The 19,724-nt window shown below is 38.6% G+C and overlaps 3 protein-coding genes across 3 annotated transcripts; 1 reads left to right on the top strand and 2 right to left on the bottom strand.

Annotated features, from left to right (window-relative positions):
* Nucleotides 1-138: 138 nt before the first annotated feature.
* guk1a (guanylate kinase 1a) lies at nt 139-6,329 on the bottom strand. Its single transcript, XM_080033598.1, has 7 exons — nt 6,206-6,329; nt 3,103-3,216; nt 2,661-2,702; nt 2,327-2,562; nt 2,121-2,205; nt 1,947-2,032; nt 139-1,612 (listed from the first exon to the last, which is right to left on the bottom strand). Exons 1-7 carry the CDS (start codon nt 6,324-6,326, stop codon nt 1,574-1,576), a joined length of 723 nt encoding a protein of 240 aa, XP_079889724.1. The 5' UTR covers nt 6,327-6,329; the 3' UTR covers nt 139-1,573.
* Nucleotides 6,330-6,376: 47 nt separating this feature from the next.
* On the top strand, nt 6,377-13,775 carry cUnh1orf35 (chromosome Un C1orf35 homolog). The gene is made up of 8 exons (XM_080033597.1): nt 6,377-6,980; nt 7,915-8,062; nt 8,155-8,200; nt 8,301-8,383; nt 8,806-8,878; nt 9,252-9,328; nt 9,480-9,602; nt 13,076-13,775. Exons 1-8 carry the CDS (start codon nt 6,884-6,886, stop codon nt 13,329-13,331), a joined length of 903 nt encoding a protein of 300 aa, XP_079889723.1. The 5' UTR covers nt 6,377-6,883; the 3' UTR covers nt 13,332-13,775.
* Nucleotides 13,776-14,811: 1,036 nt separating this feature from the next.
* Nucleotides 14,812-19,081, bottom strand: arf1 (ADP-ribosylation factor 1). Its single transcript, XM_080034417.1, has 5 exons — nt 19,009-19,081; nt 17,267-17,462; nt 16,974-17,084; nt 16,757-16,881; nt 14,812-16,193 (listed from the first exon to the last, which is right to left on the bottom strand). The coding sequence occupies exons 2-5, from the start codon at nt 17,409-17,411 to the stop codon at nt 16,038-16,040; spliced, it is 537 nt and encodes a 178-aa protein (XP_079890543.1). The 5' UTR covers nt 17,412-17,462; nt 19,009-19,081; the 3' UTR covers nt 14,812-16,037.
* Between the last annotated feature and the right edge of the window lie 643 nt (nt 19,082-19,724).

Raw genomic sequence — 19,724 nt, 5'->3', positions numbered from 1 at the left:
TAACAGATTGTAATCGCTTGTGCTGTACATGTGTAGTTTTTGGAAACATGTTTGAGTACTGTTAAATCTGAATTAAATAAATGTACTGCAAATAATAACTGTACAATTTCTTCTACATTTATTTAACGCACACATGCTTCAATTTAATTGTCCATTATTGCAACATATTTATTAAAGTTTTAACAGACAACATAGTCTAACTGCTGGATGTTTAATGGATTTAAGGAATACATGATATCATTTTCCCACAACAAACACATTAGTATAAGGGCTGGTTAAATTATAAATGGAAAAGGTCTGAATGCATCTAATTGAGTATGATGAAACATTTGCACAATTACTATATTTAAGTTGATACTGAAAAAAAGGGCAATAAAAAGTGCAAAAAAGTATCTGCGCAAAGGAATGCCTGAATATGATTATTTGGGTGTTTTTACATACACTCAATTGAAACATTGATAGTTATGGGACGTACCAAATTACATAGAAATTCTTCATTTTTCATGTAAAAGGAGATTTGTGTACTTGAGTCTAAGAAATGTAAAACTGCAAAAAATGCTATTTAAGTGTTCTTCAAAGTTTAAAAAAAATCCTTTAGTTAGGAATCAAAATGGTCCATTGAATGTCATGTTACTGTACAGGTGAAGCTGCAAAATGATAGTTGCACAATAAAAAAAGTTTTAATTTTTTTTTTACTGTAAAACAAGTTACATTGTTCTACTTAACCTTCTTAAAAAAGCTTTATTCTGAGTGACATTATATTAGCAACATTTTCTGCCTCCATCAAGGTATTTAATCCTACTAGAGCACAACAGTATGTATGATCACAAGCAAACCAAACTCTTTTGAATTAGCACAAACTTTACAAAAACCTATCAAAGTAAAGCATTTACCAGCACAGTGGAAACATTCATTAATTCAACAGTTAAGTTGACTTGCATGTTCCACTTGAAATTAAACAGCTGCCATGTTTTGCAGAAATTACTTGTAATGCATGGCATGAGCAAGGGCCTGAAAATCACACTCGTACTGTGTCTGTCAGCAGCACATTTCACTGTCTCTTTAAACCCTCACCAGCTAAACCATGCCACTGCACAAAAGAAAAGAGTTAAGAAAAGCATCACTCGTATTTAAGACCAGTTTGTCCACATGCTGGAATGATTTACGCCCTGGTGCCGTAAGATCAGGTTTGTGAGAGATGAAATCTTAAGCTGGTGTACAGCTGTGTTCACTAAACCCTCTCCAACAAAACATGCTGCTGCATACCATACCAGTCACATACAAAGTAGCCTATGCGTTATTGGAGTAGCTTTTCCTCATACAATTGAAAATAAAAAATATGCTGAGCACTTTCTGTCACTAAAAAACTTCCACTTTACAGTATATTACCATGTGTTAATAACTACAGCTAAACACCATGTAAACCCTACATATTTGTGTATCCGCTCAGAGCTGCACAGACCACCATCTGGGGGAATGTTCATGACTGGAATGGAGGTCTGCGGTGTTGTGAGGAGTGGCTGGATGGGTCATAAAAAAAGAAAAGAAAAAAGTTTCCGGGTGCTGCTGTCTCCTACGAAGACATGTTGATTTTCTTGACTTTATTTATTTCCTAAAAAAGAAAAACATAAATTTTTATAATTATCCCAATGGATAATGTTGGTCAAGAAATACATACAATTTAACAATAACAGACAAACGAAATCAGGGCATACTATACAACTTTTACTCAACAGTGAACACTGTGGCCACAAGTGGTAATTACAACCCTGTATCATCGCTCAGGGGAGGGGGTTCAGCAAATGGTCAATTCATATCTCCAATTGTAAGAGAAACAATGTGTTGTACTTCTTTAAAAAGATTTGCTTTAGACGGATTTCTGTAGAAAAAAACTGTTACATTGAGTCAGGTGTGGATTATCTAACTGTTCGGTACTAGTAACTCACCTCCAGAAGAGCATTTTTTAACTGTCCATAAGCATCCTCAAGATGATTATTGACAATTACGGTATCAAATACACCATCTTCTTTACCTAGAAGGAGAGTACAAATACAGAGTTGTGTCTTTAAAAAGTTGTACAATGTACGTGTTCACATCTTTGAAAACAAATAAATACTTACTATACTCCATGTCCACCCTGGCTGCATGTAAACGCTTCTGGAGGTTCTCCTCCGACTCCGTTTTCCTGTCTCTTAGACGTTTTTCCTGAATGAACACAAGAATAAACAAACTGGCTTTGATGTAGAGAAGAACGCATTCAACGTCACACACAGAACTCCTCTCTGGCACTGTACAGATTCAATGAATTTCCTTCCTCCTTGCTTACCAGGATGTCCATGGACGGCGGCTGAATAGAGATGTAGATGGGATTGAGGTCCGTCCTTTTGATGTTCCTCACACCCTGCATGTCAATGTCAAGTATACAGATGAGGTTCTTGGCCTGGACCGCTTGCACGGCAGCTTTACTCGTCCCATACATGTTCCCTGAAAATACTGCGTTCTCAATGAAATCCCCATTGTCGATCGCCATCTGCATCGCCTCCCGTGTGACGTAATGGTAATCTAGAGACCAAAAGAACACAGATAAAGAGAGCTACAATTACACAGACTCAAAGACTGTTATTTGGACTGTGGTTCGTGAAAGGAGGAAAATGCCGTACCTTTGCCATTCTCTTCGCCAGGTCGAGGATTTCTTGTTGTATCTGAGGGTTTGAGAAGACACTCATGTCATAGTCTGAATTTTGTTTCAATCCAGAGCTGAATTTATAAATAGATTATTCTGTTGTTGTTGTTTGTCTCCATAAAAACAAAAATAAACAATCACAATTTGCTGAATCTCAAAGTTATGTCTTGAATCACTAGTCTTTTTTTCTGAGCAGCAGTCAATTTTTTTTGAATATTCAGTTGACTAAACAAGGCAAAGAAAATAAGGAAATCTGCACATACAAGAACCTGGAAGCCAGCGGCGTAATGTATTTATATGCAACTCACATCTCCATTGTGAACTACATGTTTAACCGTACATGGATCAAGCGTCACAACGAGTAAGAAGAACATCACAAAATGAATGTCAAATGTTGTGACATTGAGTAACACACTCACGGGAGACGCTGAAGCCAAAGACACTGTCGTACTCTTTCATAAGCTTCTTCAGCAGAGTGCTCTTCCCTGCCCCCGACGGTCCGCTAAGCACCACAGGTCTGGGTCCAGCCATAGCTACAGACAGAGGAGGAGAGGAGACATCCGTATAGTTAACAAATGGGTGAGACCTGAAGGGATGACACATATCCACTGGAATCTTATTCTTCTGGCAACAGGACTTGACCGAACCTTCTGTGTGCAAACAATATACAGCTTTAGTAAGACAGATTCCACATCACAGAAGGGTATAACATGTTTGGACTAGCCAGGACAGAAGGACGAGACCAAAACGTCTCCCACAAGGGCAATGGCAATCAACTGTCCGGAAAGCCGCAAGGTTACCATGGTGCTGTCAGGGCTGTTACTAATTAGAGAGACCTCCTCTGCTCATGATGGGAAGAACTGCTAAGAAATACAAAAAGGCTCATACAAAAATGTTCTCATATTAAACTAATCCTGGAAGTAAAGCTCATTTGAACTCAAATATACAGCCAACCAATCACTGACAAACCTATGATACAGGTTGTGTTCATCTTTACCAAATCATACCACTTCAACATTGTACCTGCTCTATAATATTGGGATAGGTTTTAGTACAATATTAAAGTAAGTTTTTAAGTTAAGAAACAAATAATGCCAGCGGTGTTCCTCCTTACCGTTTCAACAGAGAGCTCGAGCAGACAGGAAATGTGAGAGACCCGGAGAGGGTGTGACTGTGTGCTGGTAAAATGTGTACAGAGGGCGGGGGAATCGGAGAGGGCGGGCCATGTTTACACACTAGTAGATTTAGCTGTCAAGGAAACATTTTAAATGTTGAGCAGACTTTTCCATAATAAAGACCTGGATGTATGTTTTATTTGTATTAGTCAAACACGCCTGAACCACACTCCATTCTTCTCTGTAGGTGTTTGTAGGATCTTTTCTACAGGTGACGTAAACACAGCTATAAATGCCCTGTGTTTATATAAGACTAATCCATCCTTAAAACCAAAAGCAAAATTAAATTGTGCTGGACTTTGGAAAACCCTTGAGATCTTTTTATAGCCAAGAAAAAGAATCCCAGCATTATGAGCCAACTTGTCTCCAGGCAGTGAGGTTGTCTTTGCAGGTGCAAATGACAAGGGTCATTCTCTTGTCGCCTCTTGAAAGCTTCCCGTAAACGGCAACGTAGCTGATTGAAGCTTCCCCTTTCAGAAGCCAGTGGCTATCACAACCCGACACAGGATTTTCCAAGTTAAACACAATACTATTTTCCCATGTTTCAGTGTCCTGTTATGTGGAAACAAAATAATTATCTATTTTTCATTATTGATCATTTCAATTATTGGATTAGCCAATTTTTTTTAAAAAGTGAGAAAATTATGTCACACAAGACACAACCATTTGACCATAGCCTAAAATCACCAAAAAAACAAAACCCAAAGACAGTCAATTTACAGTGATAAAACAAATACAGCTTATCCCATCAGAAATGCTGCCACCACAGAATGTCAACCATTTTTGCTAGATAAAACAAAAAAACAGATAAGTTTGCTTGTTGGTACATTTAAATGTGAAGTTGGCCATTAGTAATGGAACAATTCATTAATATACTAAAATATGAGATTTTATATAATTATTAATGTTTTTGTTTACTATAAATGTATCATTATTTTGCTTATGCTACTGCTGTGCTGATCACAGTTAATGGGCTATTTTTTTTTATTCATCTTTTTGAGCATTAGATGGCCACTTATCACAATTTCTGACATTTTACAGACAGTGAAACTAAAAGTAATGGATAAAACTGAACAAACGCAGCTTCTGAAACTTGCAGCAACCGAACGAGAATCAACTTTTAGACCGGTGTGTGACAAGAAATGAGAGACATGCAAGTTTACAATGAGAAAGAGCTGATACTCATTGAAACCTCGTGCACCACACCCCATGTGATTTACATTTGCCTGAAGCAAAAGCATGTGAAATCTATCAGTAGTTGGAAATCCAGATTCTCAAATTTGGTCATTTAATGCCTGTCTTTGGTGTCTTGTTTGATGAAAAATTAAATAGCTTTGGGTGTTTGGCTTTTGTTTGGACAAAATAAGCAATCTTATATGTCGCCCCAGGCTCGGGAAAACGGTGATCAGACTTTTTCACAATTTTCCATTGTATAGACAGAATGATTTAATGCGTATTAAAAAAGCCCAACTACATAATAATGTGTTGCAGCAGAAAGTTGAACATACAGTATTTAATGTCAAAACAGAAGTTTTGTTTAGTTCCGTTTACCCTGAAGTAGAGGGTATGTGAGAAACATGTTAAACCAGTTCTCATCCTATTCAGTCAAATGCTTTGATCTCTCACTTCATCTTTTGTCAAACCAAATGTAGAAACAGCAGAGTAGCATTTTCAAGTTGTATTATTATAGAGTTGAGTGTTTTACGTTTTAACGATCTTGTGACTGTCAGGTTAATAACAGCTTACTGGAGCATTTCACAGTGCACTTTGGATTGATAAGAAGCAATACAAATGATGTGATTTGAATGGAAATGCTGACTTTGTTTTGCATGGTGGTGAATGCAAACTAGGGGAGCATTTCCTTTCGAAATGTGAGTGATTGCTTGCTTTGTGCATTCTATCTTATGGGTAGGTATTTCTTCATAACTATATAATCATCATATGGAAACTAATTGACGTTCAGAGGTTAATGCTGAGTTAAAAATGCAAGGTTTTAAAACACTTCAGTATTAGGCTGTAATACAGTATGGTATAAACCCCATGTGTCAACATAATTCACAGTTGATCAATGGGCCAAATTGAGCATTTGGGGAGTGGATTTGAAACTAAATCACTAATTGATGGCTCTCAATAGCAACTTATAACAAGAAACAAGACAGCAATAAACTACGGGCAGCGTAACATCAGCTAAACTGCCTGTGATGCACACAAAACAACCATCCATCTTCTACCTAGCCTGACTCCTACTCCCTACCCCGCTGCAGGAGATGGGTGGCATGGCAGTTAGCTAGAGTGAAACCACGGCCGATTCAAAGAGCAGAAAATAGGCAAATGTTCTATTTCATACCTGAAAGTAGCCTCGAAAAATATCTCAAGTACATCGGGGGGTTAACGTGGTCCAAGACGTTAGGTTCGTCTGGGGAGGACTTTGTCCCTCCTCTCCTATCTGTCTTAGCCGCGAGAGCCATTAAGGAATATAGTCCTGCTACGTCATCACTGCGGGTCAAAACATCAGCACGTTACGTTCGCGGGCGTCGGGAATGCGCCGCAGAAAGCACGGAAAACCTGCGGTTCTTGTAATAATAAAACGATACAAGCGCACTTTAAATGTGTGAATTTAACTGACGGGTAGCTGCAGTTTCACACACATGCGGATGGATAGGCAGTGTATATCACTGTAGCTTTGTTTTTAGCAGCAGAGAAACTATAGCTTTTTAGCATGAATTGAAATCCTCTTTCCTACCCAGCTGTTCCTATCGCGCTCTGTAGATATTTATGGAAACAGATTGCAAAGTATGAGTGACCGGCTTAGTTTAGGTGCTCAAAGTTAACGCCACCATAAGGAAGAGCGTTCCCATCAAAACAGGAAGGTTCAAGTCAACACAAAACTCCCCGGATGAGTGGACGCTGAAGGCCACGCACTTCTTGCACGTGAGCTAATGTGGCTAAAGTCAGGTGGCTGAGCTAACAAGACGCAACTTTTATTTCTCCAAGTCTGCAAAGTAACTAACTTTCAAAAAAAGAAATGTTTGGCTCCTCGAGATCTGGAGGGGTGCGGGGAGGACAGGACCAGTTCAACTGGGACGACGTGAAAGCCGACAAACACAGAGAAAATTATCTCGGTAAGTCTAAAAAAAGAATTGCAACCGTGCCATGTACGCTATCACCGCTAACCAGACATTGCTAATAGCTGCGAGGTTTTTCAAATCGCAGTTAAATCACACACACACCACTGCGTCGGGGCCAAATACAGCTTTTTGACCTGTACCTTTCTTAGTAGAGTCCCTCATTACACAGTGTCCGAGCAGCTCTGGTCGCTCGGTGTTCAAACTGCAGGTCCTGGTTGTCTGTAGTTCCTCTCTCACTGCACAGACCAGACACGTAGCCTCTCATCCATCTGAGCCCACACTGCTGGCAACATTTCAGCATAGCAAAAAACAGCTACGCAGCGCCCACCACAGCTGTGAAAGAAAAGGTCAAAATACACCACTCGCATGCAGTTTTATTGACTTTAAACACATGAAATGGGTTCATTTAGTGTCACCACATCAGCAGCAGAGTTTGTATCTATTAATTTTAATATAAAAGTGAGCAAGAAGTGATTCTGGGGAGAGGATGCGATTCAACATGTGTATTTTCCGAAGTGAAATATAGGCAAACAAAATGTCTTCTTCATTCATGTGTTGCATCAAAAGGAAAAAAGTTGACCCTTAAACAAGTAGGCTACACATTTCTACAAATGACAGTTTTGACAATCGATAATTTTTCAATTGTTTGCGCTCTAGGAAATGGAAATGTTAAGTATTGTAATTATTATCATATTAATACATAATAATAATTCAAAAAAAAGTAATACAATAAATGAATAATATTAAATTAAAATGTGCGCATCTATTCATGGCTTAAAGAGCAGACCCAGAGGTTGTCTCAGAATTACATCACCATTGAAACAGCGTCTGTAAAATGGTGTAATCCTTAGCTCTCATACAGCAGAGATAACTTGAGGCTTATCACATCTTTCCTCAGGGCTCTCAATTCTGCTGTCTTGTTTTTTAGGGAACTCTTTGATGGCACCAGTAGGACGATGGCAAAAAGGCAAAGATCTGTCGTGGTACTCAAAAGACAAAAAAGGGGCAGCTGTGTCCAAAGAGGATGAAATTGCTGCTGTCAAGGCCGCAGAGCATGAGGCACTGATGGCTGCCCTGTACGTATAACTTCTTATTAAGAAATGGTTGACAAATAAGTGTGAACCAACCAATACATGTAATCATTTCAACCTTCTATTTCTCCATCTAGAGGCCACAAGAATATAAAGAGGCAACCAACTGGCCTGACCAAAGAGGTATGTCACTTAGTTTTGTCTTGATTTCAGACCATTTTTAAAGAACTCTCATTCATTTGAAAGCGTTGAATGATTGGACTTTTTCTAATTTCGATACCAGGACCTTGCAGATGTTTGCAGGAGGGAAGATGCTGATGGTGAAGAGAGAGATGTGGACCGTGTCTCCGGCCTGGGAAGCTCCAGGTGAATTTTTTCCCTCTAAAGACAGCATGTGCAATGGGGAAAAATGACCCTGTATTGAATATGCACAGAATTTCCGGTGAAATCACTTTGATATTGTCACAGCAAGTTATTCTTAGCACTTGTATTCATATTTTGAATATCATGATGATAACCATCAATACAGTATTTCAGAAATTTAAATGTTCACTATTTAGTTTGCAAGGTTATCTTACACAGTATTGTCTGACTGTTTTAGAGCAGACAACATAATAGGGAAAATGGAAATGTTTTTTTTCTCCGCCCTTCACTGTGTTCTATTTTTGGTCTGAACCTCATTAAAATGTCCCTCTTGACAGTGAGGTGGTGGCAGCAGGAGAGCCTTGTCTCCTAATCAACTGTGATTGTGAAGTGTTTGTTTATAAATAGAGTGTTTCCATCTACAGCGTCGGGTCACGGAAAATGGTTCTATCCCAGAAGGAAAAGGAGGCAGCTAAAATGGGCTTGCCTGTTTTTACAGTAAGTTTTCATTTTACTGATTGAAAAAAAATGTCACTGAATGTTTTAAGATGCAGATGTTTTTAATGGATGTGCAAAAGCAGCACTTGAAAAAACTGGTTTTGAATATCTTTGCGGGTAGTGAAAAGACTTTAAAGGTTGAGTCTTGCTGACAAGAATCTGTGAATATCTCTTTACAATCCGCTCTACAGTGGGCCCCCTTTATTAACATACCCTTTGTTGACGTACCAGTTTACAGAGCCTAGGTTGTGCAGTATCACCAGTTTTGTCAGTGCTGACTCCACCTTTAAAGCATTGAGAATTTAATGAGTCAGACTTTCTTTCATTGGATCTACAACTTGATGCAAGAATTAAAGACAAGGTTTGTTTACAGCACCAAAAAACAGAGCGCTGTCCAGAAACCTCAACAACAAAGGTGTCACAGAGCGTAGATGAAGAGGACGGGGAACGGTGAGTGCATTATATTAGTTTCTCCTGAGACAACTTACTGAACGCTAGTATGATATTTCAGATGCAAAATACGTGCACTTCTTGATCCAGTTTCCTGAAATGTACTTAAATAAAGATTATATTTGCTTTTTTCCCTTCTCTCTCTCTGCAGGCACGAAATCAAAAAGAAGAAGAAGGAAAAAAAGAGCAAAAAGGAAAAAAAGAAGAAGGAAAAGAAGAAGAAAAGGAAAAGAAAAGACTCATCTTCCTCTGAGTCAGATGACGACAGTAAGAGGTAAGTTCATGTTGCAAAGGGATATTTTGGTCTTTAGCTGTTGCCCTAAGGTGGACAAAGTAATGTATGGTTTAACAAAAAAAACTATTTATCTTACATTTGGAAAAGCAAGGTTGCATTAATGAGTTAATATTTTATGATATTTAATTAAGGGAAAAAATACATTGATTTGACATTCAAAAAATCTCTCTGTTGGCACTAGAGGGCACTAAAGCACTGTCCTACACACAGCTTTTTGAAGCCTCACTATTGTACAGGTGAAACTCGAAAAATTTGAATATCGTGCAAAAGTTCATTTATTTCAGTAATTCAACCTAAATGGTGAAACTAATATATTATATAGACTCATTACATTCAAAGTGAGATATTTCAAGCCTTTATTTGTTATAATTGTGATTATTATGGCTTACAGCTTATGAAAACCCCAAATTCAAAATCTCAGAAAATTAGAATATTACATAAAATCAATAAAAAAAGGATTTTAAATACAGAAATGTCGGCCCTCTAGAAAGTATAATCATGCATATGTACTAAGTACTTGGTTTGGGCCCCTTTTGCACAAATTATTGCCTAAATGCGGTGTGGCATGGATGCTATCAGTCTGTGACACTGCTGAGGTGTTATGGAAGCCCAGGTTGCTTTGATAGTGGCCTTCAGCTCGTCTGTATTGTTGGGTCTGGTGTGTATCATCTTCCTCTTGACAATAGTCCATAGTTTCTCTATTGGGTTCAGGTCAGGAGAGTTGTCTGGCCAATCAACACAGTAATACCATGGTCAGTCAACCAGTTACTTGTGGTTTTGGCACTGTGGACAGGTGTCAAGTCTTGCTGGAAAAAGTAATTCAGCATCTCAATAAAGCTTGTCAACAGACAGGAAATATGAAGTGCTCTAAAATATCCTGGTAGACAGCTGTGGTGACTTTGGACTTGATAACACAGTGGACCAACACCATCAGATGACATGGTGCCTCAAATCATCACTGACTGTTGAAACTTGACAGTGGTCTTCAAGCCCCTTGGATTTTGTGCCCCTCCACTCTTCCTCTAGACTGTGGAACCTTGATTTCCAAATGAAACGCAACATTTAATTTGGATCAGTGATGATTTGAGGTATCATGTCATCTGCTGCTGTTAGTCCACTGTGTTATCAAGTCCAAAGTCACCACAGCCATCTACCAGAAGATTTTAGAGCACTTCATGCTTCTGTCTGTTGACAAGCTTTATGGAGATGACAATTTCCATTTCCAGCTAGACTTGGCACCTGCCCACGGTACCATAAACCACTGGTAACTGGTTGACTGACCATGGTATTACTGTGCATGAATGGCCAGACAACTTTCCTGACCTGAACTCCATAGAGAAACTATGGACTATTGTCAAGAGGAAGATGATACACACCAGACCCAACAATACAGACGAGCTGAAGGCCACATCAAAGCAACCTGGGCTTCCATAACACCACAGCAGGGCCACAGGCTGATAGCATCCATGCCACGCCGCATTTAGGCAATAATTCATGCAAAAGGGGCCCAAACCAAGTACTTAATACATATGCATGATTATACTTTCTAGAGGGCCGACATTTCTGTATTTAAAATCCTTTTTTTATTGATTTTATGTAATATTCTAATTTTCTGAGATTTTGAATTTGGGGTTTTTATAAACTGTAAGCCATAATAATCACAATTATAAAAAAAAGGCTTCACATATCTCACTTTGCATGTAATGAGTCTGTATAAGATATTATTTTCACCTATAAAGTTGAATTACTGAAATAAATGAACTTTTGCACGATATTCTAATTTTTTCGAGTTTCACCTGTAAATCTGGGGCCTCTACAATAGTCCAATCTCCTAACCTTTAAGCCTCCTTTCCTATGCCTTAACCCCAAACGTCATCGGGGTTAAGGAGAGATGAAAAGGTGCTTCCTATCGAACATAGGAAAAGACAGCACTGTTTCAAATGAATTCGACTCCACTTTTCCTAACCGACGTCATTGCGCGACGGCGAGTAATGCTGATGTGAGTCACTCACGTGAAACTGCACTATTTTCCGAAAATGGACTACAACAAGCGCTCGTTTGATCCATGCGTTCTTTTCATATTGATTTTAATCAGGTTGTCGCCAACAGAGTGAGAATCACTTAGATCGGACTTGGCCAAGGGGAATATTTAAAGGCCTACTTCACCGGTTTGAATATGAAGGTGTATTGAATTCTGAGATCCTATGTAGTATAAATGTGCAAAAAAAAAAAAAATCAGTTCATCCTAGCCTGAGAAAAGGCAGAAAGAGTGTTTTTTTTAACCCTATATTAATCTTACTGTGACATCACAGTAAGATAAATATAGGGTTAAAAAAAAAATTACTTTGTAAATATTACTGTGATGTCACAGTAGGAGAAATCACAGTAATATTTACAAAGTAAGGTTTTTTTTAACCCTATATTTATCTTACTGTGATGTCACAGTAAGATTAATATAGGGTTAAAAAAAACACTCTTTCGGCCTTTTCTCAGGCTAGGATGAACCAATTTCAATTTTTTTTGCACATTTATACTACATAGGATCTCAGAATTCAATACACCTTCATATTCAAACCGGTGAAGTAGGCCTTTAAGGCCACTTGAAGCCCAATTCACATGTGAAAGAAAAGAGGCTACTGCTGTTGATGTTGTAATTAACTGCCCCCAGTAATCTTCATTAGACTAAATTTGAAGTTGGCATTTTATTTTCTTATGGTGTAAATGATGTGCTACGAAAATAACTATTATGATGTTGGTCTTTTATGAGTTCTTTATTATCTTTATGGGGGTTTGTTTTAGCCGAGTTAAATCTTCTTCTCTTCTCTTCTCTTCTCTTCTCTTATCTTCTCCTCTCTTCTGTTTTACCTCTCGTTCTTATTCGTGTAGAGTCGGTAAACTCCGTCGGTGGCTTGTTGCTTTAAATATTGCTGCCGTAAAGGATTATGGGATACCACTATCTTCTTTCCTTTCGCATAGGTTGGTCCGGAGTAACCTATGCTAAAGGAGGGTTAAAGGATGAATCGAGGCTCCTTTCCTATGCCTTTCCTAAGCATTTTGAGAATTCGAACCACCTATCCGCTGAGTACTTCCGGGTCATCTCGATAGGAAAGGAAATTTCCTATGCAAAAAAGAGAATCCGTAGGGGCCCCCGGTGTGCATGTATCACAAGAAGGGAGGTGGGGCAAACCAAATCGTATAATGTAGTTTATTTGCTCCAGTTGTTTGATTATGAGCAGAAACATAACATACACCAGCATACAGTATGATGGTATTCTGCAGACTTCAGGATGTAAGTTGTGGATTAAACAGACATTTGTCCAAGCAATAGCTCGTTATATCCACTTAACAAGCATAACGCTTGTCCCAGAGACTCCATTTCCCCAGCTTACAAACCTCTTACCCGATCTGCCACGACCCAATCACGGATTGTTTGTTTCCTTTTTACTCTTCAGACAGAGAAAGGACCACCATCATCATAATCCATCATACCACAGTCGGAGTGGAGCCAGGCCCCATGACAGCCATTCAAGGGGGGGACCAAAGGCTGAGCGACAGCCCCCCTACCCCCATCACCGACAGCGGCGGCATGACACAGACTCCTCTGATGGGGGGTCTCCTGTCCCCCGTAACCCTGTCAGGCACAAGACGGCCCCTGCTGCTGCCACACAAAGCCACAGGCGGCGCCACGACACAGACTCGGACGACTAATGTCCTCTCCCCCGCCCCCCAAATTCAAAGACACACAACGTGGACAGAATGCTCTACAGCAGCTTCTCTTGCCCAGAGGACCTCATTTAACTGCACTGTGGATGGAGACGGGTCAATAGTTCTGATTAACAGGCTTTGGGAAACACTAGTTTCTTTTGTGGTATTTTGCGTTGTCTGAAAACAAATTTGTTTTTAAACTCCTTTAAACCACCAAATATCACATTTTCTCTATTTTGATAGGTTATGCTTTTTATCCCTAACTCATTAGTTAAATACTATGCAAAATAAAATATTTTGCAAAGCGAACACGGATCCTGTTATTTCTATTTCTGGCTTTAATGGCTGTTACTGTTAAATCTATGAAAATGTGCAACCAGAACATTTCTGCTGCAAACTGATACAACAATTTATTTTTCTGGAAAACTGATACTGTGTGTTTATGATGGATTAAGTAAAATAATCCAAAAACTAATACTGATTTAATAAAACATTTATTTTCAGCAAAGCAGATACTTTCTTAAGGTATTTACAAAGAAACTTATTTTATTAAATATGACATTGAAGTATCTCTAGTAAATTAAGCCTAGTAAGTGTCTTAAAATGTTTTTCTTTAAATCTTTCCAAGATGCTTATTGAAGCCTTTTTTTTCCCCCTGGGCACATCTCCATCCCACTGTGCTTCTTGCACTACTCGGCAGCTCTAGTCCTTTTATTTTCTGGATCATGCCAACGCTCCCTAATCCCTCATCGTTCTAGGTTCAGCTCCCCGACTGGTGCGACACCATTGGAATGCTCTCCACTGGCCATAATAGAGTGTAGTGTTTGCATTTGCCTTGAATTGGTCTGAAAGAGGGTATTCTGCTGGCCGGCACCTGGGGAGTGCACTTAAAAAAAGAGCAAGGCATTCATAAAGAAGAGTGCAAAAAACCAGGCTGGTCCTTTTTTATATGACCGAGTATCGTTAGACCGCCACACACAAACCAAGCTGATGGAGCAGCAGGAGAGGAGGCAACACAAAGCAAGAGGGACTCCAGCTCCCGCCCCTTTCCACCACCACCGCACTCTCCTGCCATGTTTTATAGGCTTGGCTGCATTATCCATAGCAGCCTAATCAACCTGCAAGAATGTTGTCCAAATTGCCACCCCTACACAATGTGAAACAGGGTGTGCTCTTCACATAACTGCTTTAACCTAAACATTGGGTGGTTTACACCGCCAGCTTGGGGCATCACATTTCTCCCTGGGTCAAAGGGTGACAGCAACCCCAACAGGTTGCCATGACACCAGTTTTTGGGGTTAGTTGCTAAATGTTTGTATTTTATCAATGTTTTTATCTTCAGTGAAACTATTTTTTTGGATGAATCATTCTGTCAATGTCTTTTCTTTTTATCAAGTTGTACTTAACAAAAAAGTTGCACACACTGTCAATTGACATCCAGGATTGTTGTTTTGCTCAATATCTGGCAACATTTATTGGGTCGGCTGTCTGTCAACTGAATAATCACAGCACTACAGTAAGATTAATGTTGCATGTCTAGTGTAGATGCAAATTTGCCAAGTGAGAAGAAAAGCTACATTCAACACCTTTGGCAATTTTATTGCATAGTGAAATAATGAAAATCAGTTACAGAAAAAGTTTATCAAGTCAAGTCACTTTAATTATAGTGCTTTTCCCTCACAAAACAAATGCTTTACATAAAAACAGACACACTTCAGAGATTAACTCAAATATATTAAAGCAGTTCAAATCAAAACACTGTTAACCCCACCCCCGAGCCCTCTTCAGAGCAGTGAAGAAACACTCACACCTTGCTTGAAAATAAGAAGGCAACGTGTCATGGATGAGAAGGACTATGTCTAGCTTCCTCCTATTTCAGACCAAAGACAATGTACCGCAAAGGAGGAAATACTGGCATTACGTTAAACATGAAGCTAAGGCTGATTTTGTATTGCCAGTAAAAAAGCAGTTACCCAGATTTTGATAACTCATTAAATCAAAAAAAAGGTATGACATTCTAGAGCCTTTAGCTAAGACAGTAGGGCCATTGTAGTGTGCAACTTCTTTAGTTATAATTGCCTAGTACAGTACACAGGTTACAGTATTGGGCTATTGAAGTAAGTACTCAGTCGGGTGAATAGTTATTGTGCAACCTTACTATGTAAACACCCTGTAAATATGTCCTTCGGGTCCTTAAAGACCAACAGACGTTTTTGCATACAAATATATTGCAAAAGGCAGCACATGATAAACCTGAGAGTCAGAAATACAAAAATCCAACAGTCAATGGTAATTTAGGGGCATGGTACATGAAGTCACTGGTTAAAGTAACCATAGTACTTGCACCAGTTTTTCATTCAGTTTTTTGAAAACTAAAAGCCCTTCATGTATAACACCCTACAGTACGTGGTGCTGGTATATTCCCTCATTCCTTGCCGCCCTATTTTTATTCAATGCACACATGGCTGCCCAACAGCCAGAAAGAGAAATAACCACGGTAGGATTACCCCATTACCAAATATATTTACAGTTATACAAGATAAAGAAGGGGGAAAAAAGAGGCAACTTTACAAGAATGAATTCACCTTAACAACTGGCCTGTATTTTCGTGACAGTAACAGAAGCACAAGGTAACTCTTGCGACACCTTAAGAGTAGAGAGCAAGGTCAGAGGTGGAGTACATTAGTTGTGGATAGCCGGTGATTATTATTACTTCTTGAGCTGTTGAGACAACCAGTCCAGTCCTTCATAGAGGCCGTCACCACTGGTGGCGCAGGTTGCCTGGATGTACCAGTTTCTGTTGCGTAGGTTGTGAAGCTCCATCTTGTCTGTGAGTTCTGCTGCGTTCATAGCGTTTGGAAGGTCCTACAAACAATACACAGTTGGAAAACATTTAAAGCTAACCCAGTGAATACAACATTAAAAACCTACAGGAAACTGATATGGTATAAACTAGGGATGGGCGAGACTGATCAATTCCTCCACTAGTTGATTTGATTGATTCTTTTAATGACCACACAGCCAGGCTGGTGGAATTTGTTGTCAGTACAGCTTGGTACAGGTTCCAACTTACAAAACAGTTGTTTAGACTTGAACCATTTATTCGACGTTAAGTCAAGACCCGCCTATTAAATTACTTTTGATAGGAAAAAGTGTTTTGAACTTGTGAAAAATAAATATATCAATTGATAAGTGTGACTGTTTTAAATGACAAAAAAAACATTGAGTGATGGGTAGGCAACATTGCTGTGCATCGTTGCAACTGCAGACAGATGTGTAGCGTTCTAAAAATGGATTTAGATAAACGAGTACTCGATCAAATCTCGACGAATTAATGCAATCCTTTGATCTTGAAATAAACTACTCATGCCCATCCCTAGTATAAACCTGCTTATATGAAAGATTTTTTTTTCGCAAGTATGACTGACTTGTTTGTTGGCAAACACTAATATTACGGCATCACTCAGCTCCTCCTCTGCCAACATTCTCCTGAGCTCTTCACGAGCCTCTGCAATTCGCTCTCTGTCGTTGCTGTCCACCACAAAGATGAGACCTGGAACATAGAAAAAAGTGGGGAACAAATTAGTGTGTGTGTGTGTGCGTGCGTGCCAGGCATTAAGGTTTTGGAAGAACCTTAGAACGTACCCTGTGTGTTCTGGAAGTAATGACGCCACAGTGGTCGAATTTTGTCTTGCCCACCGACGTCCCATACTGTGAAACTGATGTTCTTGTACTCTACTGTCTCCACATTAAAACCTAAGGGAAAAGCAGGCCATACATTATAAAAAAAATACTTAAAAAGTTGTAAAACTTATAGTAACCCACTTTACATGTGTTCTGTGCCCTCATGAATCGTCTTATTCTGTGGAACGGAAAACACATAGCAGCGATGTAATAGTAAGAGGCAAAACCTTAATATTTTACAATGTTTGACTTACCTATTGTGGGAATGGTCGTCACAATCTCTCCAAGTTTGAGCTTGTACAAAATAGTTGTCTTTCCAGCAGCATCCAGACCCACCATAAGGATCCTCATATCCTGCTTCCCGAACATTTTGAAGAGATTTGCAAATAAATTCCCCATGGCGGTTGGGGATGTGAACCAACCTTAGAAAAAATTAAATATGAAAGAAACCTGTCGAGAAACAACAGACCACGCATTAAAATCAGGCTAGAAAAGATTAAATGTGTGGCTACTAATCCAACATGATTTGGAGTAGAGCTGAAATTATTGGACAGAAAAGGATGTAGAAAAAATGTATTGACATAATTTTGAGGCAGTGTTAATTTTTTAGGCACAAATACAAATATATATATAAAATTTTAAACAATTGGCCAAATATATATAAAATGTGTGGATTCGCTGCTAATTTTTTTTTAAATGTTATGTCTCTTTGGGTTTTTCGCCAGATGGAGCCACACAATCTATTTAAAGATTCTGGACGACTATTTTCTCAAATGTTATAGACCAACGTATTAAATAAATTATTGGCAGATACATTGCAATTTAAATAAACATAAATTGAACACCTTTGTAAACCACATTTGTGACCAGGAAATGACGTGCCCAAAGACTCTTCTAACCATTTAGTGGATGACTTAATCGGTCTACTGCACAAAATACAATAGATGTTTAACCGGTTTCTGTTGTGCCTCCTTCTAATCCAAAAAGAGTGTAGGCAGATATTAAATTGTTTTTACATTGCAATTGTCAGAAACTAATTATTGATAAAATTTAACTTTTTTAAATTTATAATTTTTAGACTCATGAAAGATTTATTTAAGACATTTAATACCAAAACGCCTTCTTTTTCTATTAACTTATTCATATGCCGTTCAAGCTATTTAAGGATATGATATATTAGTAGTTTCGAATAAATAACAATAGGTTACATGACAAATATAATACTGACAACTAGAACTTATTGATCTGAACAGTGTTTTGAACATACTTTTACAAAGTCAGACACTTAGCCATTCCCTACTTATTCCAGTTAAACCGGAACCCGGAACTGAAATATCATCTCGATCCCTTCATGTTTCTTTTCCAGTATAATTTGATCAATTTTCATAGAAAAAAAGGTTCCGGCAACCTGCATTAAGAACAGTGGTTGCAATTTGAAATGCATCGTTTGATTTTGACTGTGAAAGAATCAGAGAGCAAAGTTCACAGTGCTGAGGGCTATCATTAACCTTTAATCATAACCAGTCCTTATCCTGTGCAGGAAAATATGTTGCTCTTCGCAAGATAAGACTAAATTCTAGCCCAGTTGCTTAATTTAGTGTAAACGTTTGCCAAATAATATACGTAAACAAACAACATTAGTTTGCTAATGTGAACAATGCCAAAGTTGTCCAACCAAGTTAATATTTGTGACAATGTAATACGAAGACTACTTTCAAGAACGCCAAGACTGGTTTAGTATGTTTACCATGCCAACTTAAAACACAAGATATGTAAACACTAGTTAGAAAAGAAAGAAAATAACTTCATACAGGTGAGCTATTCGGTAAAGTTAGCTCTTAGCATCGAGTCTGTTTCTCTCTTGGCGTCCCGACTGTCGCAGGCGGCGCTCACAAACACAGTTTATTCTATCAATGAATGGCCTTCTTGTGCGATCGCTTTCAAACAGAAATCACCAGTAAATTAAATTCATGAGACTCTTGTCTTCCACACTTACACAGCTGATGTGCTCCTTCAAAGGCGTTTCCTTCCTCACGATAATGGAGACACTTTTGACACGTCAGAGGTTCCGTTTCGGCGGAACATCCGTGATCATCATAACGTGGACCAGGAGATGTCGCCCCCTGCGGCCGAGGCAAGAATTACACACATAACTGATCCTACAGCTCCGGAAAGAATTATTAAGAGACCAGTCTGGATTTTTCTTAAATCTTCATCTCTACATTACTTAATAATGGAAATGCTTTAAATGAAAATATTCGTATTGTGAATTTGGTAGAAATGTGGTCAGCAGTTTATAGTTTAAAACCAAAATGTTAATTCTACTTAAACCTCAAAATAGTCAAACGAGAGACACTGAACATTTCCCAGAGCGGTAGGCTATATTTAATGTCGGATGATTGGCTAACTTTAACCCTCCTATATAGCATTAATTAACTGTGTGTACACTTAATAAATGTTTCTAATAAACAAACAATATATTTATTTTACTGTGTAGCTGTGTAAGGCTACATGGGCTATATCATAAATGTTTTACACATCTTGTTTCTTTCTCCTACGTATAGGCTACTTTTAAATTCTTAAATCGAAGCATCTTTAACAAACAAAATTGTAATAAAGTGTTACTAGTAGGTGGCTATGCGTTATAGTTTATCTATTTTCAAAATGTGAGTTGTGCACAATTAAATCTTAGATGCATCTGAGGTCTAATGT

The sequence above is a fragment of the Ammodytes marinus genome (genome assembly GCF_949987685.1).
Source record: "Ammodytes marinus genome assembly, chromosome: 9".
Taxonomy (NCBI): Eukaryota; Metazoa; Chordata; class Actinopteri; order Uranoscopiformes; family Ammodytidae; genus Ammodytes; species Ammodytes marinus.
Note: the sequence above shows the minus strand (reverse complement) of the source record. Positions and strands in the feature narration are given on the sequence as shown.